The 20,015-nt window shown below is 40.9% G+C and overlaps 1 protein-coding gene across 3 annotated transcripts in view; it reads left to right on the top strand.

Annotated features, from left to right (window-relative positions):
* Positions 1-20,015, top strand: part of acadl (acyl-CoA dehydrogenase long chain) — a 68,733-nt gene that overhangs the window by 42,367 nt on the left and 6,351 nt on the right. For all 3 annotated transcript variants that reach the window (XM_076297163.1, XM_076297164.1, XM_076297165.1), the window contains 6 exons: positions 628-765; positions 1,400-1,564; positions 6,082-6,148; positions 7,318-7,482; positions 7,555-7,656; positions 7,748-7,861. In XM_076297163.1, coding sequence (XP_076153278.1) covers positions 628-765; positions 1,400-1,564; positions 6,082-6,148; positions 7,318-7,482; positions 7,555-7,656; positions 7,748-7,861 — 751 coding nt within the window. The remainder of the gene's footprint in view (positions 1-627; positions 766-1,399; positions 1,565-6,081; positions 6,149-7,317; positions 7,483-7,554; positions 7,657-7,747; positions 7,862-20,015) is intronic.

A 20,015-nucleotide genomic window follows, 5' to 3' on the forward strand; every position in this document is an offset into this window, starting at 1 on the left:
TCCTAGTTTCCTACGACTAACAAGCACCACTGCTGGACATTTCTAGGGGAAACACTGGTCTACTAGCAGTGTTTCCCATACATTGACTTATTTGTGGCGGCCCACCACAATATCAACATTGACCACCACACAATGATTTTCCAGGTTGTACTAAATTGTACTTAAATCTGGTTAGCACCATAACCACGCTGAGCTAATTTGTTAAAAACTGTTGCATTAAAGTTAATTCTGCAAACCTACCACCACAAATAGAATTAAATTCTGTGGGAAACACTGAATAGCATAGACTACCTAGCTATGTGAACCGCCTAAAGATGGCAGATCGGTTTGACACTGCATTTAGTGTTCTGCAATTATCAAAACCATTTGGCTCAGACACAACTGATAATGGCATGAAAAATTATAGTATTAGCTGTCATAAATTCACTATAACCTATGGAACTTATGAGCTTGGAGTTTATTGTTTAAATCTGTTCAAAGTATAATCAATCCATCATAGTTTCAGATATATTATAAGCAAATCGAGTTTGCTAATATTTGAGTTTCTCTATTATTAGAGTCTGTTTTATGAATTTGAGTAATATTTTCCATATTGTCTAATTGCTAATTGAACTCATGTTTGTCCAGGTGGGAGAAAGCAGGCCAGGTAAGCAGAGAGGTGTGGGAAAAGGCAGGTGAGTGTGGTCTTTTGGGAGTTTTCACACCTGAGGAACATGGAGGCCTTGGAGGGGATCTGCTGTCTGCTGCTGTGGTGTGGGAGGAACAGTGAGTGTATTTTTTTTGCATTCTTGTGTAACACCTACCAACATAATAATTTCCACAAATATAATAAATCACTCATAATAAAAATCTACACTACTTAAAGGTCATAAACCCACAAACATAATAATTTCCCACAAATGTAATAATAATTACATGCAGTTAATGTAATATCTCTCTATTAATGACAGAAATGTCTGTCTGTGTGTGTGTTATTCACATATATCACGCCTGAATTCAACAATGTAGAGCTGCATTTCCCATACATTGGCTTATATGTGGCGGCCCGCTACAGTATCAACATTGACCGCCACTCAATGATTTTCTAATGTGCTATTTAAATGGGATAAAATCCTTGTCACTCTGTCTCTCTGTCTTACTCTCTCTCTCGCAACAGACCTTCCTGTCCTCTGCATGCACATAAATCAAATTACTAACAATAGTGCAAGGATTGTTGGCACATTGGTACATAAAAGACAACTGGCTAAATCATTACCACACTGTGCAAATTTGTTCTGCAAAGTTCTTATCACAACGTAGTCAATTGTGGAGACTAAATTCAATTAAGTTATAGGCTACTTTTTGTGTTTTGAATTTGTTTGTAAATGTAAATGTTTATTTTATATTTTGCCCCTTTTAGGATGTACTCTAACTGCTCAGGGCCTGGATTCTCTCTTCACTCTGACATTGTGATGCCATACATCAGTCACTATGGCAGCAATACCCAAATTGAGAAATTCATCCCCCCAATGGTTGCTGGAAAATGCATTGGTGCCATTGCCATGACAGAACCAGGAGCAGGCAGGTAATCAGTTTTCACTTTCAGGTGTAAATTTAGTCCTGCCTAATCAAAGATTTTAGAGCGGAGCTTGATGGCTGTACGAGTAAGGACATTCAGACACCATTCAGATTAGGTAGAGTGCAGTGTTTCCCATACATTGCCTTATTTGCAACGGCCCGCCACATTGTCCACCTCACAAGGATTTTGCATGTTGTACTATTTAAATAAGAGACAATCCTATTTCATTGTAGGGCTATGTGCACCTTCACGCAGTCTTTCCATGCCTTGCGCTCTCTCTCTCTCTCTCTCTCTCTCTCAATTCAATTCAATTTCAATTCAATTCAGTGAACTTTATTGGCATGACTGTAAGTGTTACAATACTGCCAAAGTAGTAATTACATCAAAAGAATTAGCAATTAGTAAAAATTACAACAATTGACATGGACTATGGAGAATAATAAAAATAATAGAACATTAGAACACATATGATACACACACACACACACGCACACTCCACCCCCTCCTCCAACACACACAAACAGTAGCAATGGAGAAAAAAAATAAAGAAGGAAAGAAAGGAAACAAAATACATAGTGGGTATCTCTTGCTTTATGGCATTCTTTGACATATCGTGCCGCTAGTGGTAGTAAGGATTATAGGTTGTTATTAGGTACTCTCCTAATAAGTAATTCATTTTAGTGTCATTCTGTACATTTTTAAAATTTGTGAAATATATTGATCTAAAGTTTTCACATGTTTTACAATTAAAATGTAAAAGAAAATGTTTTTCATTTTTGATTTCTTGTGTGCAGCATGTGCATACCCTCTCCTCTTTTGGATGCCATGTTTGCTTGTGGCGGCCTCTCTCTATGGCCAATGTTTGGTCACTGAATCTGTACCTAGTGACTGGTTTCAATCTGGGGATCTTTTATGATGCATAAGTATTCAGCCATTTTATAATATCTTTATAGTGATTGATACGCTTCCATTTTACTTTGAGATTTAATTGTAGTTTCCCAATAATGTATGTACTTTATTTATATTTAGTGCAAATAGCCTGCTGTAGCATTGTGCTGATGGATAAAAAGTCGCCTATTTAAAGGCGCAGTCTGCATTAACCCTAGCTCTCCATTTAGTGTGTGCGCTTGTAAAACTAGTGATGTAGCCTACACAATCCTGGCGCAGTAGCATATAACAGTTAGAGCCTACCATTTATTTTAGGAGGAGAGGTGTAGGACTTACAATGTTCATTGATGCTCTCAATCAGCATCAATATCAGTAGGCCTATCACATGATTCACTATTTTGTACGTAGGCCCAGAGGACTGTTAGGGGGCAGGCTATGTATTATCATCAAGTAAGCCTATACTAAATAATGTGGTCAACATTTTTACTTTATGTTGGTTTAAGTTATAAACAAAACATGTTATAAACGGAAAAAATCCATGGTTCTGCGTCACTGTTGATCATGATGGCCTATGTATTTCAGCCATATTTGGTTTAGTCTTGTGTAGGCCTAGACTACTTTGCTCTATTATAAATTAGTTTTCTTTAGGCCTTATAGGCTGTATTGTAAGAAAACAAGAAAAGAACACTGAAGAATAGAACACTGATGTTGAATTTGCAACAAATTATTCCGACTCTGTAAGGAACGCCAGGTCAGTGTTAGTAACAATGTTGCAGTTGTGGCTGCTGGCAGTGGCGTTCGATTAGAACCTCATAAAAACCTCTAGGGCGATTTTCATTATCATCTTTTAAGGCATAGAGATCCGGTAACCTGACCCTCGCCAGATGAATTTCGCTCCGCCTAACTCCACTCATCCATCTGGAACTGATCCATTGGAATGGTGTTTCAGAAGGCTGGGCCTAATCAAAAAATGCTTGCATATGATTGAATAAGCCACTTGTCCGTCATCTATTGACGTGCTACTTCAACCACTCACATCGAAGCCAACCCGTGACGCTGAGAACAGTCTCATGGTCGCTTCTCCACTACGTCACATCTATGAAACTCCCGCCCTGCGTCCTGATTGGCTGAACCATAAAGTCGGTTGCAGAAATCACTCTCAATGGAAGAGGTCGCAGATGGATGTGAGTGAAGCTAGGCGGAGCTAAGCGGAACGAAATTCATCTGGCGAGGGTCGGGTTAGAGATCCGGGGCTATTCCCAAGACATCCGAGGCTATAGCCTTGAATGCCCAGGTCTAACAACGCCACTGTGTATACCACAACCAGGCGTGTTCTAACATTAGATTATCTTGCCATAACTTTTCAGAGTAGTTTACTGTAGTTGACAACAAACTTAGCAGAGAATTAGCATTAGTTACAACTCTGGCATGTTTTAACGATGCTACATTTTCGTAAATAACAGATTGAATTGCAATTTCGCCACACAACCGACTGTATGACCACACACAGCTCAAAATGCTTGAGCCTTTTAGAATTGAGCAGAATTGAGCAGAATTGAGCAGAAACACTATTGAACACCAGTTAACATTCAATTAATAAAATAATAATGGTTGCAATAATTACACCAGCAATGTCTGTGAGTTTAATTTAATTTGCGAACACACTTAATCGACAGGTTTTGCTATTAATAAATGGCTGAAGTGAGCAGCATGAGACAAGAATCCATCCAACTTTGAAGTAGACTTTTACTTTCATAAGACTACAACATGGGTCTATGCTTTCCCAGACAGCGCTGTTTTTGCATGTCGTCCTAAATCTCCGTGGTGTTTAACTGTGCAGCTACAAATCAGTCTTATAAATTGGTGAATGAGAAATCTTGCATCAGGCAATGTCAATTATATGTGCCCCATTAACATTAGGGAATCATAAGTAATTATTACATGAGTTAACCCTTAGAACCCGATTGACGCAAAGTGCGTCAAAAAACACACCCTTTCTTCTCTGTTACATTGCTCCGGAACTGTTCATCGCAGCGAGATGAAACCTTTATAGCGTGACAGGGCAGAAGTGGGGCTTTCCAACGAGACCACACACTTGTCTGTACGATCAAGTATGAAAATAAAAAAAAATCATGAAATTAAATCAAATTGCATCATATTTACAGCCTATACTTCTCTGCGTTCACCTGCGCACCCATCACTCTCGGTTGAATTACTCGCGAACCCGTGATCGCATAGATATGGCAAGCATATCAGATGAAAGAGACACAGGGCTATTCATTGGTATCATGTACATCCTTCTGGGTTATAAAACAACGAAGTGACAACAAAACAATAACTTCATATAGCTGGACTTACCCCACGTTTTTGTCTGTTTTTGTGGCAAAGCATGTTTATAATCCAACGCTATCGTGTGTTTCTCTATGGCAAAGCATGTTCATAATCCGGTTTTGAGATCATAGCAAATTCCTGCATGGCATCCAATTCAAGGCTCACATTGCATCCCAATTTGTTCAACAAAGAAACACCTTTTTTGCCTTTACTTTGTTTATGGCAATGCAGTAAAAAATTGAGAATCATTATGAGTGCATACACACGCAGGCTAACACGCAAACTCGGGTCAAGTCAGGTCAGATCAGTTCGTGTCACAGATATGGAGTGCAGAAAGGTCATTTTTCATCAATAAATAAAAAATGCCATTTATTTCCGTAAATCACACACCACATATTTCTGTAAATTGCTCAGCCCCAGAGTATCCCTCCAAAATGGCAATTATATTGTTAGATTCAGGACAGTCTGCCCTACACACAAATGAAATGCATGTAGAGCTGTGAGCTTGCTGTGGTGAGATACATATCAAAATATAATCATTTTTATAATACGCTTTTTGTATTTTAATTCTTTAAAAATCAAAATAAAATCAATGCTAGTACTAATACATGAAATGATGGCAGATAGCCTAGACTCTGCTGAAAAAAACCAATATATAATATGTGTGTGTGGCACTTACAGTGACCAGAATAAATCCTTATGAATAAAGGTAGTGAAAATGCCCTAAAAACAGCTCTACGGGTTAATACAGGCGTTGGCACCATATTGTGGTCAGAGCGGCATTGCCACCTACAGTACTGACTTGGTAGGCCTTCTGTTTTTAAATACTAAAATCTTTAGCCTATATGCGGCAAAGGCTGATATGAACTTTTTGACAACTTATTTTGAAACTTACAGAAATTATTTTAAAATCATGTTTTATCATGAGTTCAGGTAGAGAGAAAAAATCAATTACAATCAACAATCATCAACACTGAAAAAAAACATTGAGGTTTATCCTCCATGTACACGGTTTCAAGTAAATATGGTTCAAAAACCTCAAATCAAATTTCAAATTTCATTTCGGTAGCTCGAACATCCCAGAGTAGTATGGACAAGAGGCACAAAACAAGAGGCAAAAACACAAAAAGTGTTTTGGATTCAAACAAAACCAGGAAAAGTGTGGATGTAGCATAAGATGGACTCACTCTGTGCTTCCCCACAAAAGACAACACAAAGCCCCCCTCTACCCCTACCCGCCTGTCTCTGTGTGTGTGTTTGCCCCAGGTCAAGAGTATTAACAGTTTCTCTTTTATTTTGTGAAGTGATTTGCAGGGTGTAAAGACCTATGCCAAGAGAGATGGCAATGACTGGATCCTAAATGGAAACAAGGTTTGGTTGAACTGACCTTTATTACTCCCATAATTACTCATATATTTGCTTTGAATAGTATATGGAATATATCAAAGATTACTACCTTTACTCTTATTTGCCATCAGTTTAAAGGTCAATTTATAGTTCAGGCAACCAAAATAAATTATTGCTAACAGATGTTGAGCTGAAGGCTTTTATAGTCCAGTGCCATCAACAACTTGTCAAATAGAACATCCATTAGTTTCTATGACTCTTTCTCTAAACATCTCACTGACCAGTGCTTCTGACCAACCAACCAGCGTATAGTGAATACTAACCAATAAGTAGTGCATGATGCCAGTGGGAAAAGTGACATTGAAGTTGAAGCTTTCCAGATTTGGTAACGCTAACAAAGGGCTTGCTACGAACACTGCGAGTGAATAGGCGGGACCAGAGCCATATATGGACTTCATATTGCATTGACCAAGTAGGCCTATAGGTGTGATTGAATAGGTTTCAGTCAATTACCTTTAGGAGGTGCATCCCAAAGTGAAATGTCAAGTGAGTCGAACCGAAAGAGAACTGTTTTGATGTTTGGCTGATGGCTATAAGCAACAATGACACAAACATTTGTTTATTTAAGGTTTTGAAGAGTACAACTTATTTAACATCACTTTAGAAATTACAAAGGCCATAGTCACATCTTTCTATGGCCTATGCTTCACCATATCCAGTATTGCCAATGTCTTTCAATAATAGTGCTTTAGATGGTCTGCTGACAGATCATAATTGTCACAGTGGAAAAGCCTAAGATTAAAACTTAGGCTGTTTGACTGATAAATAATGGTGGAAAAGCAGTTAACATACCATAAATTATGTGACGTTTCTCTAGTTATTTATCACATAAGGAACGTTGGGCGGTGGTAACGTAGTGGTTAAGGAGCTGGGCTAGCATGCTGTAGTTTGAAAGGTTGTGGGTTCAATTCCTGACTTCTACTGTTGTGCTCTTGAGCGAGGCACTTAACCCTAAATTGAGACAATGGTATTTGTAATATAATTGTCATATCTAAGTCGCTTTGGATAGAAGTGTCTGCTAGATGAGCAAATGTAATGTAAAATGTATTAGCATTAGCACTGTGTGATATCACTCACATGTCAAGTGACACAAAATTATATCATGACTACTGTATACACTCCTCATATTTCAGGTCTTCATTACCAATGGGTGGATGAGTGACCTGGTGATTGTGGTTGCTGTGACAAATCGTGAGGCCCGTACAGCAGCTCATGGCATCAGCCTTTTCCTGGTGGAGAATGGAATGAAGGGCTTTCAGAAGGGTCGGAAGTTGGAGAAAATTGGCCTGAAAGCTCAGGTATGCACTTGCAGATTTGCACAACCACATAACTTGATCACAGAGTACCTTTAACAAAGACCTTGCCCACAGGACACTGCAGAGCTGTTCTTTGAGGATGTACGTCTCCCAGGAGATGCATTATTAGGGGAAGTCAACAGAGGGTTCTACTACCTAATGAATGAACTGCCACAGGTAAACAAAAACAAATAATATTAGTGTGATAATGTAGTTAAGAGGACAGTTCCATTCTCTGTGACTTAATCTTTCTTCCTGTGTGTCTCAGGAGCGCTTGCTGATAGCCATTATGGCTATTGCCAGTTGTGAGTTCATGTTTGAGGAAACGAGGAACTACGTCATGCAGAGGAAAGCATTTGGCAAAACCATAGCACATCTACAGGTGTGTAATATGTAAACATTGACACTTCCATCGTCTCATTTTCCATCAAGGTAGTCACGATGAATGGATACTATGTAATGGTTTCAACTATGTACTGCTTTCTACTACTTGGGCTACGTTTACATTAGGTCTGTTTTCGTTTTGTTTACGAATTTGTTCCGCGTCCACAGAGAAACAAACTTGAAATGTTGTGCATTCACATTACACTATTGATACGCAGATCACACGACCATGCACCTATGTCTACCCTTTGTCAAGTCCCACATTCCTATTACTTTTGCTAGTTCAGATAAACAATGGCCATGCAGGGGTCACCATAGAAAGTTGTTGAAAACCTGTAGACTACACACTGCGTTCCAAATTATTATGCAAATTATATTTTTCTCATATTTTCCTAAATATATAGCCTGGCTTAATTGCCTTCCTACGTACTTCCGCTCGATTTTCATCTCCCTCCACCACTCCGTCTGGGATTTCGGCCATTGGCCACGTTCGCAGCGGTAGATTCGACTCCGCGCCAATCAGCGAGCAGGAGGCGGGAGTTGTGAGAGACGACGTCGAGATTCTGCGCTGTGTTTGAATTGTAGTCCTCGAGGAGTTTGGCAATGGCATAAGTTAATGAAGCAATTCAGTCCGTGCTGGCTACGCTTCCAAATATTCAGGAACTGAACTCCGAACAAAAAGAGTGTTTAACACATTTTATTTCGGGCAAAGATGTCGTGGCCCTACTCCCTATGGGATTTGGGAAACGTTTGATTTGTATCGCGCAGTAGCCTCGATATTAAATTACAGCATGTGCGGCAGACCCGGTATGAATGAAGCGGCGTGTTTTCAATGATCACATCTAGCTTTGACAATTGTGATGATATTGTATCGCTGAGGCTATTTGCCCCAGTGTTGGGCTTTCTGTGTTCCCGGCGTGTGCGTGTGTGTGTGCGCGAGTGTTTGTGTCTCCCTCTCCCTCCTGTGTCATGGAATGTGTCAATGAGTTCTGATGTGTTTTGATTGGGGGGAGGTGTCCGGGAGGGAATATTTAGGTGTATGGATAGGTTAGCGATTGCTAAGGGGAGGGAATAGAATAGGGGGTTCTAAGACGTCTAAGTTTAGTCAGAGTAGAAGTGGATTACGTGCGACTGAGTTGTGTTGCGTTGTTGGCCGATGAGTGTGAATGACGAGTGATTGAGACCGTGATTTATCAGCGATCATTTTGTTGTTTTGTAGTGGACACCTCCTGTTGCCCGTGCACTAGCCTGTACATCTATAGGAAATAAACTACCGGAGTTTTGGAACGATATATCAGCCTCCCCGTCTCCTAACTTCTCATCGGCGTTACAATATGTTATCTTCAACCTTACTGTTGAATAGTTATTTGCTATTCTTCCACTAACTCTTACATTTGTATCGCAAAGCTGGCATGGTAATTTACATCCATCTTGTTCGCTTTGGTGGGGAATGATAATTGTTGTGGGCAATTTCTGAGTGTTGTAGTGTAGCTTACTTCACGATCGAGCTGGCGCATAACATACGTCACGGCCAAACTTTAGCGATTGGGTGAAATCAGATCCAATCGTTTCAAACTTCTACAGAGTCCACGCATCCAGCTTGCAAACGTTCGTCAATAGCCGAGATCCCAGACCCTTGTAGAAGCGAAGCTTACCAAAGGGATGGCAAATTGCCAGGCTACTAAGTATACTGCTCAAAAAAAAATAAGGGAACACTTCAATCATACACTGGATCGGTACTCTGACACTGTTTGGCTCTGAGCAAAAGTAAAACTGGAGAAAAGAGTGGAAGGTTTCAAAAAATGTGTTTTGTGTAACTGTAAGTGTTCCCTTAATTGTTTTGAGCAGTATAGTTGATGCAAATGAAAGTCAGTATAATTTTCAAGTCATCAACCGTTTAAGTATAATTCGAATTTTATTGAACAAACCTCCCAATGATACTGTAACAGTATTTTTTTCAAAAAAAAAAAACTCAAAATGCACTGTTCCAAATTATTATGCACAACAGAGTTTCAAGACATTTTATAGGTTGTACAGAACTAAAAATTATAATTTGTTGAATTTGCAGCATTAGGAGGTCATACAAAAGTTATTTCAATCAAAAACATCTTAACAGGTCAAGTTACATGTTAACATAGGACCCCTTCATTGATATCACCTTCATAATTCTTGCATTCATTGAACTTGTGAGTTCTTGGAGAGTTTCTGCTTTAATGTCTTTGCAGGACGTCAGAATTCGCCTTATTCACCCGGCGGCCATTACGAGGCTGAGGGGTACACTTGCCATTACCCCTCAGTCCAGCAGATGGTGGTGATAATGCACTCTGTTTGCAAACTGCTAAAAAAACTCACTGAAGAAGAACAGGCCAGTAAACACTTCTCCTTTTTCGGTGAGCTTTTTTTGGCAGTTTGCAAACGGAGTGCATTACCACCACCATCTGCTGGACTGAGGTGTAATGGCAAGTGTACCCCTCAGCCTTGTAATGGCCGCTGCGTGAATAAGGCGAATAGCCTCCCAGAGCGGCTGCTTGGATGTGAACTGCCTCCCACCCTCAGATCTTTTGCTTGATGATGCTCCAAAGGTTCTCTATAAGGTTGAGGTCAGGGGAAGATGGGGGCCACACCATGAGTTTCTCTTCTTTTATGCCCATAGCAGCCAATGACCCAGAGGTATTCTTTGCAGCATGAGATTGTGCATTGTCATGCATAAAGATGATTTTCATACGGAAGGCACGGTTCTTCTTTTTGTACCACGGAAGAAAGTGGTCAGTCAGAAACTCTACATACTTTGCCGAGGTCATTTTTGCACCGTCAGGGATCCTAAAGGGGCCTACCAGCTCTCCCCATGATTCCAGCCCAAAACATGACTCCGCCACCTTCTTGCTAACGACTCAGCCTTGTTGGGACATGGTGGCCATTCACCAACCATCCATTACTCCATCCATCTGGACCAACTAGGGTTGCACGGCACTCAACAAAACTGTTTGAAAATTAGTCTTCATGTATTCCTAAGCCCACTGCAACCTTTTCTGCTTGTGAGCATTGTTTAGGGGTGGCTGAATAGTAGGTCTATGCACACTTCCAAACTTCTTGAGGATCCTACACCTTGAGGTTCGTGGGACTCCAGAGCCACCAGCGGCTTCAAACACCTTTTTGCTGCTTTGCAATGGCATTTTAGCAGCTACTCCCTTGATTCTATGAATTTGTCTGGCAGAAACCTTGTGTTCTGAATCAGCAACAAATTTCTTGCATGCCGGTAGCCTAATAACATGGGATGCGTAGTATATGAGGTTGGTACAGACTGGGCTACTAGATTTTAGATGAGTGACCGTGCAGTATATTCTTAAGCAGCTTTTTTGCTAGGCCTAATGTGGAAAATTCAGCTGGTTGGGGCACAAGCAAGTGTTCAGATTGGCTGTCTATCTGTCTTTTATGAGGATTTTCTTGGAGCAGATCTTCGGTAGTCTAGTCAATATCTCTTAGCTCTTAGCTGTCCACTTTCATCAGGCCATATATAGCCTACATAATATTTTATATTTTTTATGTATGAAATTACATACATTTATTTCTGTACGAACACATAGTAATTAATTAGTGTTTAGTGTTGGAACTGGTAATTCTGATTCTTAAAAATCATGACAAACGTACAGTGGGCATTACTTTGAAATTCACGCATTACGTGACGTGAAGCTGCGTGAAACTGTAGTACCACTTTCAGCCACTGTGCATCGTAATTCAAGCGAGAGTAATGGGTGCGCAGGTGAACGCAGAGAAGTATAGACTGTAAATATGATGCAATTTGATTTCATTTCGTGATTTTCTTTTAATTTCCACACTTTGCGTCAATCGGGTTCTAAGGGTTAAACATAATTGTTGCTGAGAGGAATCCCAGCCTACGAATTCAATAACAAAATAAATCATGCATAATTAAAAATGACCTCGATTTAGGCCACTTGGGTATGGCATAAGTCTTGGCTACACAGTGGTTAACGAAAATCGAAATTTGGTTTTTATAGCCTACCGATGCCGCTCCACAAAACGAAAAAATATCTTAATTTGCTGTCTACGTTATTGTCAGTGTTGGGGGTAACACGTTACAAAGTACAATTCAAATTTCAGTAATTCGTTACAGTTACTGAATAACTGTAACGTCCATTCCTGCGTTACTCTTAATATCTCTAATATATTGACTTATTGTTTCCATAGGCATGCAGTGATTGCTTATTGAAAATATAGATTAGCCTAGACACATTATTTCATTGTAGAGATATGCGCAGGATAGCACGCATTCTCTCCTTGTACCGCTCTCCCTCAAACAGGTTGGCTTTAGCCCGCACCTCCCCTACGCAAATCAAAACAGTGTCTTGTGCAAGAACTGTTCATGCAGACTACAACTGGCGCGGTGTAGCCTACACAACTTTGTTCAAAATTGATGCATTCAAGTTAACTTTGCAAAGTTAGTAGCCTACTTATCACAACGTTGTCAATCGCAAATGCTAATTTATTCTAACGTCTACCTGCTTAATGTGTGGAGGACGAAGAGAAAGCACCTTTTTGATTATTTAGCCAGTAGAAAAATAACTGTTCAGAAGTAATCTGTAGTCTAGGGTAGGCTTCTGCAGAAAACAATGTCGTTGGCGATTTACTAGCCTGGCCATTTGCCATCCCCTTGGAACACTTCGCTTCTACAAGGGTCTGGGATCTCGGCTATTGACGAACGTTTGCAAGCTGGATGCGTGGACTCTCTAGAACTTTGAAACGATTGGATCTGATTTCACCCAATCGCTAACGTTTGGTATGTTATGCGCCAGCTCGATCGTGAAGTAAACTACACTACAATGCTCAGAAATTGCACAACAACCATTCCCCACCAAAGCGAACAAGATGGATGTAAATGACCATGCCAGCTTTGCGATACAAATGTAAGAGTTAGTGGAAGAATAGCAAATAGCAGATTACTATTCAACAGTAAGGTTGTAACGCTGATGAGAAGTTAGGAGATGGGAAGGCTGATATATCGTTCCAAAACTCTGGTAGTTTATTTCCTATAGATGTACAGGCTAGTGCACGGGCAACAGGAGGTGTCCACTACAAAACAACAAACTGATCGCTGATAAATCACGGTCTCAATCACTCGTCATTCACACTCATCGGCCAACAACACAACGCAACACAAATCACTCGCACGTAATCCACTTCTACTCTGACTAAACTTGCTAGATCCCCCTATTCTATTCCCTCCCCTTAGCAATCCCTAACCTAACTGAACCCCTAAATATTCCCTCCCGGACACCTCCCCCCAATCAAAACACATCAGAACTCATTGACACATTCTATGAGGGAGAGACACAAACACTTGCGCGCACACACACACACACACACACACACACACACACACACACACACAAACAAGCACAGGCCGGGAACACAGAAGACACAGGGGAACGCAGGGGAAAGCCCAACACAGGGGCAAATAGCCTCGGCGATACAATATCATCACAATTGTCAAAGCTAGATGTGATCATTGAAAACACGCCGCTTCATTCATACCGGGTCTGCCACACATGCTGTAATTTAATATCGAGGCTACTGCGCGATACAAATCAAACGTTTCCCAAATCCGAGTAAGGCCACGACATCTTTGCCCGAAATGAAATGTGTTAAACACTCCTTTTGTTCGGACTTCAATTCCTTAATATTTGGAAGCGTAGCCAGAACGGACTGAATTGCTTCATTAACTTAGGCCATTGCCAACTCCCCGAGGACTACAATTCAAACACAGCGCAGAATCTCGACGTCGTCTCTCACAACTCTCGCCTCCTGCTCACTGATTGGCGCGTCGAATATACCGCTGCGAGCGAGGCCAATGGCCGGAATCCCAGACGGAGTCGTGGAGGGAGATGAAAATCGAGCGGAAGTACGTAGGAAGGCAATTAAGGCCAGGCTAGCGATTTACTATCTAGCAACGTTTTTAACAGGCTACGCAATAGAGGCTTAGACAACTATGACCCAGGTTTTGGTTTCGTAAATTAATTTGCCCTACTTCTTAACTGCAGTGTAGTCAATTGACTGCTTGACAGGTTATTTTTATTTGTCTGTACAATAAACAAATACATCTGCTTTATGTCGCAGAATTACGCACTTTGCCAGCCTATAGAACGGGCACATTTTGGAGAGAGAATGAGAATGTATGCACGCAAGAATCTGTAGGCTATTTGTGGCGGGTTACCAGCAAACAATGTTTAATGCATTAACTCAAGACCTCAAACGTTTTCTAAACAATAAAAACAGAAAGGATGCAGCAGGCAGCAAATGTAGAAGAGTAATTTCCAGTGGAAGAACAAAATGCTGAATGAAGCCCAAAGCTATGAAGGCATATCTGCAAGTTGTTATTTTATGAAGACGTAAATGGTTGCTTTGCTTTCATTAATGGTTTCGCTATAGTCAAGTTTGCAAGGAGACATAATGCGTGAGCATGCCACACTATCCAGGGACTCACTTACACAGCTGTGGTAGCGGGGGCAGGAGGACAACTGTTACCGCAGGCTTTATATCAAATTCTTCAAAAGAAGCCTTATGAAATAAAGGCCTGCCTCGAATGCAGGCTTGCCCAAAATAAAGGCCTGTGGTTTGCGCAGCCTACAGTAAGTAGGCTAAATAACCGACCCGTCACAGTATGCGGTATGATGATTTTTTACGAGCAAGATGTTTTTGGTGCCCTGTGCGCGCTGCATGTTCTTAAATAACAATTAAATATCATCAGTAATATTCGATCATTATTTTGTGATTTGGGATTAATGTATATTTTCATTAAGCACAGAGAATCTCATGTCAGTCCCCTCATATTTGGCTGACTTCTACAGACGCGCAAAAAAAACAAAACACTGCCACTTCCCTCCATACCTGTCAACATTTAGCTTTCCAAAAACGGGAGATATTTTTTTGGGGGGGGGGGGTGGGGGGTGGGTGTTAGTGTTTATACCGGATTTGCGTTTGCATATTTAATACGTTTCATACACGTGTTTCAACACTGCATTTCGGTCGTTGCTTTTACCTTACCATTACATTACGCATGCCAGTTATGTATCCACCAGCTGCCTGCCTGCAGCCTACTTCCAAAACGCCAAAGCTGCTTGCTGTCAGATTTGGTTCCGAGGGCACAATTGCAGTGTATCACTCAATAACAGTTTATGTGATGTGTTAATCAATTAAATTCCCAACAATTTCACAACAGCTAGTTCTGGAGTAGGCCATTCAACTAGCCCGCTTGCTTACGACGAGACTCGTAAGGCTGCGCAGTCGGCACCCGCTTCCTTATTTGGGTTTTGGGTTGCCAGGTTTTAGCCTATGACAAAACGGTTGAAATTGAAACTAAGTCATCGTATATGTGAAGGGTGTATTTCATACACAATCTGACAACCTGGGAGATGTCAGACTAATAGAAAAAATGAATGGATCAATGATTTTAAAATGATGTTTGATGGCCATGCAAATTACGGGAGTTTTCCTGGAGAAATAACAAAATGGGAGGGTGCTGGGAGATGACCTTGAAATACGGGAGAACCCGGGAAAAACGGGAGTGTTGACAGGTATGCTTCCCTCCCCATATTCCACACATCAGACATCAGATCAGCTTGTAGGCCATTAGCCTCAGGCCCCTCCTCCTCCTGGACATCATAGCCCAGAGGTGGAAAGGTGCGATTTGTTGGGGGCAGGGCCGGATTACCAATTCATAGACCCCTGGGCACAAATGTCTGATGGGCCCCCCTGCCCCCCAGCCAACGTGAATCGGGCAGTCAGAATTTTTTTTCTAATGTTTTTTTTATTATTATTATTATTGTAACACACACACACACACACACACACACCTTGACACAGAGCATTTCCAATTCAAAAGGGAAAGCACTGCTCATTGCAAAATGAAACAGAACCTTTAAAGGTAAACAGGCCTATAACTTGACTAAAACCGGCCTATAACTTGACTAAAACCGTGCAAAACTGAGGAGGCACACCTGTTATTATCTGAGCAGTCTAATGTATGTCCTCATTTTGCGAATGCGAGGACTATATGAGCCTGTTGCATTTCGTCAGATGTCCGAGTCGCGCATAATGTTTGAAAACCACTGGCTCGTAATCACAATAATTTAACACACGACAGTTGGATACTTCATCATGTTTCCATGACTACGTTTTGGTGTGTAGCATAGAGATTGTTAAAAAAAAAAAAATTAAGCACATATGGCTCTCCATTCTCCGTCTCCGGACATCGAAAACGTATATTTTTAATAGGTGGTCTACGAGCTAAAAATAACACACGCATTGGCACAGCAAACGAACTGCTGAAGGGCCAGCAGAGAAAACGTAGAAGTACAAAAGAACAATACTTCACAGTCAAACATTTAATTCCAATTATTGAGGGACTGATTCTTCCTCAGTATTTGATCCCTTCTCCAATTCTGTTGCAATGTACTATAAACTTAACCTGACCCTAGCCAGATGAATTTAGCTCCGCCTAGCTCCACTCATCCATCTGGAACCGATCCATTGAAGTGTTGCTTCAGAAGGCTGGGCCTAATCAAAAAATGCTTGCATATGATTGAATAAGCCACTTGTCCGTCATCTATTGACGTGCTACTTCAACCACTCACATCGAAGCCAACCCGTGACGCTAATAACAGTCTCACAGTCGCTTCTACGCTATGTCACATCTATGAAACTCCCGCCCTGCGTCCTGATTGGCTGAACCATAAAGTCGGTTGCAGAAATCACTCTCAATGGAAGAGGTCCCAGATGGATGTGAGTGAAGCTAGGCGGAGCTAAGCGGAACGAACTTCATCTGGCTAGGGTCAGGTTACTATAAACTGGCTTTGGTGCATAACATAAGCAGATCTTGAAGTGAGTAGTCGTCTTCTTTACTTTATTGGCATATTGCATTGTTCATTTGTTGCATACCGCCACCTACTGTACAGGAGTCTGTAGTGTTGCGAAGTGAGTAGTACTATTGGCTGCAAGGTAATTCACTATTCAGGAAATCTGCCAAAACTGACCATTTTATTCTCCAGCCTAATTATAGGGTTAGATAGATAGATAGATAGATAGATAGATAGATACTTTATTGATCCCCAAGAGGAAATTCAAGGTCTCAGTAGCATACAGACATCACACACAACATTCATTAACAGGGGTGTGGCAATAGGGAGGGGCCTGGCGCGTTGTCTAAAAATCACTATCATACACCACCTAAACCTGGTCAGAAGTCAATGGCGAGTTGTTCATATGCTATTTTAAGAGCGCATGTCAACAGTCATATTGGCAGGTGCACGCACCATCCTTATCATTCATGAACGCACACCAGCGCACGTCATGCAAAGCATTACAAATTGCACGATTACAATGGGAAACATAATTAGTATAAAGATATTACGAAATACTGTACATCTCATGATGAGTAGTTATTCACCATCATTTGCAAATTGGTAATGACGGATAAAAGTGATTAGGGGAGAGTCGAGAGACACGTATGGAGCACAGCTGAAGACGCACTGTCACGAGATAAGCAACTCCTCTGCAGGATAAATGTTGTTTTATTCAGTCATTTGAGCAATATTAGGGTAAGTGTTGCTTTTTCCAGCCTATGTTTTCGATGGTAACCCATTGTCAGTCAATAGTGAAAGTAACTGCATATAAATGTCTTCGTTGACTGGCACCTTGGTGAAGTTAGTTTCACTTTGCCAATGAGTTCAAATAATAGACGAGTGCAAATATGTGAAGGCTATGCTAGGTTTTAGTAAAGCATGGTTTAAGAATGACTATTCCATACGGTCTGGCAAGCAGCCTCCTTCAAATGCGCCGTTGAATGCCAAAATACCGATGCATTTATTTGACATATCGCGCTTTTCGCGCGTTAAAGGGAATGACAGATGTCATTCTCATTGGTTTAAATGATGTTACGCCCCAAACACACCCATATGACTGATTAAAAAACCTAGGAACACCTTGTTGCGCCATGCGCTCCACGTTCCCAATGTGAACTGGACATCCTACTAAATTTAAATAGACTTTTGACAAGTGACGATGCACTTTAGAATGTCATGATAGTTTTTTTGGAAAGTCATAATGGTTAAATCATTGTGTTTGTGCTGGTTGCACAAATTCTACCTTGTCAGGACATAATTTTCCTAACCAGAAAAGCAAGGGTTTTCGTCCATGGGTGGGTTTTGTGCAGGTAGCCTAAATAGACGCCACTGCACACCTCACCGGTCATAAAACATTTACACGGACATTAATATTCCGAGTATTGACCATATTCAGAAGACAATATTGTGAAATATGGCTTGTTAATAAATGCATTCAGAAACCTGTAGGCTAAGTATTGTAACAAACTCATGGTTGTCAACAAATTAACGTCATGGGTACATTAAAACACGCATTCAAGATGAATGGATTTATTTAGAGCACTCTCGTGAGGGTGAGGAAAAGAAGGAGAGTGAGAGAGAGAGAGAGCGAGGGAGATATCGTCCAAATGCCGCAGATGTGGCACAACAAAAAAAATAAGCATCAAGCGATGCGCTCAGTCCATTAAACAAAAGTAACACCAAAAAACTCTATCTTCTTTCAGTCCCAAAAATTATAGTATTCCATGAGTCCAAGGTTGTCGCAAGACAGTCTTTTAAACTCCAGCGAAAAAAGGGGAAAAAAGATCAATTTCACCTCCTTGAAAAACAGCTGAGTGCGCAGAAAAGTCAGATATTCCATGTATCGGGTGTATAGGCTACGAGCAGGATAACTTCATTAATTCCATAAAGCGATTAGAGGATATCAGAACGCCATTAGACTTCTACCCCTCTTCCTTCATTCATTAATTTCCCCCCGGCTTTCTCCCAAAACAAAACGTGAGATTAGACCATTAGCTTATAGCAGAGATGCTAACGGTCTAATCTGATTCAATGAGCTGGAGCTAAAAGTGCTACTGTCAGACTCAGAGAACGGCTGGATGAACTGGGGAAAAGTTAAAACTCAATTGTTTAACTCGAGGGGAGGTGGAAAATGAGTGTATTTCCCCAAATGGTGGAGTATCGCTTTAAGGTTTTCAATGACATACGCCTCAATACTAGCATGACGCGTCATACTCAGATTCTAGGCAGAATATGAGTCTGATATTGCTCCATTGGGATGTAATTATGGGGCGTGTTTCAACCGATACAGGGGGGTAATGACTCTGCACTTAATTGGATAGACCTAACCAATCAGAGCAACAAAATAGCTTATGTGAGCTGCAGGAAAAACACACAAACCATCCTTCTTCTCCACAAATGCCTTAACATTGTTTTCTGGTCTTTTGTAAAAGTTATTGTGCTGTCAGTATCTCCTACAACACCTGGTAGAGAAATCTAAGACAACTAAATACGTAGCAGGGTAGGCTACTTGGAAAAACGGATATTTCCCCTCCATTTTTAAAAATAATTACGTTGAACACCGATACTACAAACATGTTGTAAACAGCTGGGGAATGGTTCTGCAACCCCCTGGAGCAAACAGGTGGCCAATCAGAGATTTCAAACAAACGAGGGAACAACATGCCACAATGGCAAACACGCTGATTTCCCTTGATGAAAGTGAAACCGGAGTTTTCCCACATATCAATATCATAAGTTTTCAGAAATAATTGTTTTTAGTGGTAAAACCTCATGGAAATAATATGCATTTCTCCATGGGGTCTAGAAGCCATCTGTCTCCTTCTAGCCACAACGTTTTTGTTGCAAACAAAATCAACCTAAGCGTGCTCAGATGACGTGATAGACAAGGCACTGTTGCTCACCTGTCCATCATCGTAAAGCCCGATTTGATTGGTCCAAACAGCTCTGGTTCGAGCATAGTTGGTCCACAACGGAGCAATGCCAGACGGAACTTCCCGACCTCAAATGTTGTGGGTGGGACTAAGTTTGGGCTGGCACCCAGGCTACCTCAATACAGATTCAGGTAAAACATCAGTCCTAGTACTACTGGACCTTAGTGCAGTATTTGCCACTGTTGATCATAATAATTTACTACACAGACTAGAACACTGGGTTGGATTTACAGGCATAGTTATCAACTGGCTCAAATCATATAGATAAGAAAGGAGCTTCTTTGTTGCCATCGGCAACTGTACC

This window comes from Alosa pseudoharengus, unplaced genomic scaffold (genome assembly GCF_046254945.1).
Source record: "Alosa pseudoharengus isolate Yale_2024_CS ecotype anadromous, Long Island Sound unplaced genomic scaffold, YU_APseudo_1.1 YU_APseudo_1.1_scf_20, whole genome shotgun sequence".
Classification (NCBI taxonomy): domain Eukaryota; kingdom Metazoa; phylum Chordata; class Actinopteri; order Clupeiformes; family Clupeidae; genus Alosa; species Alosa pseudoharengus.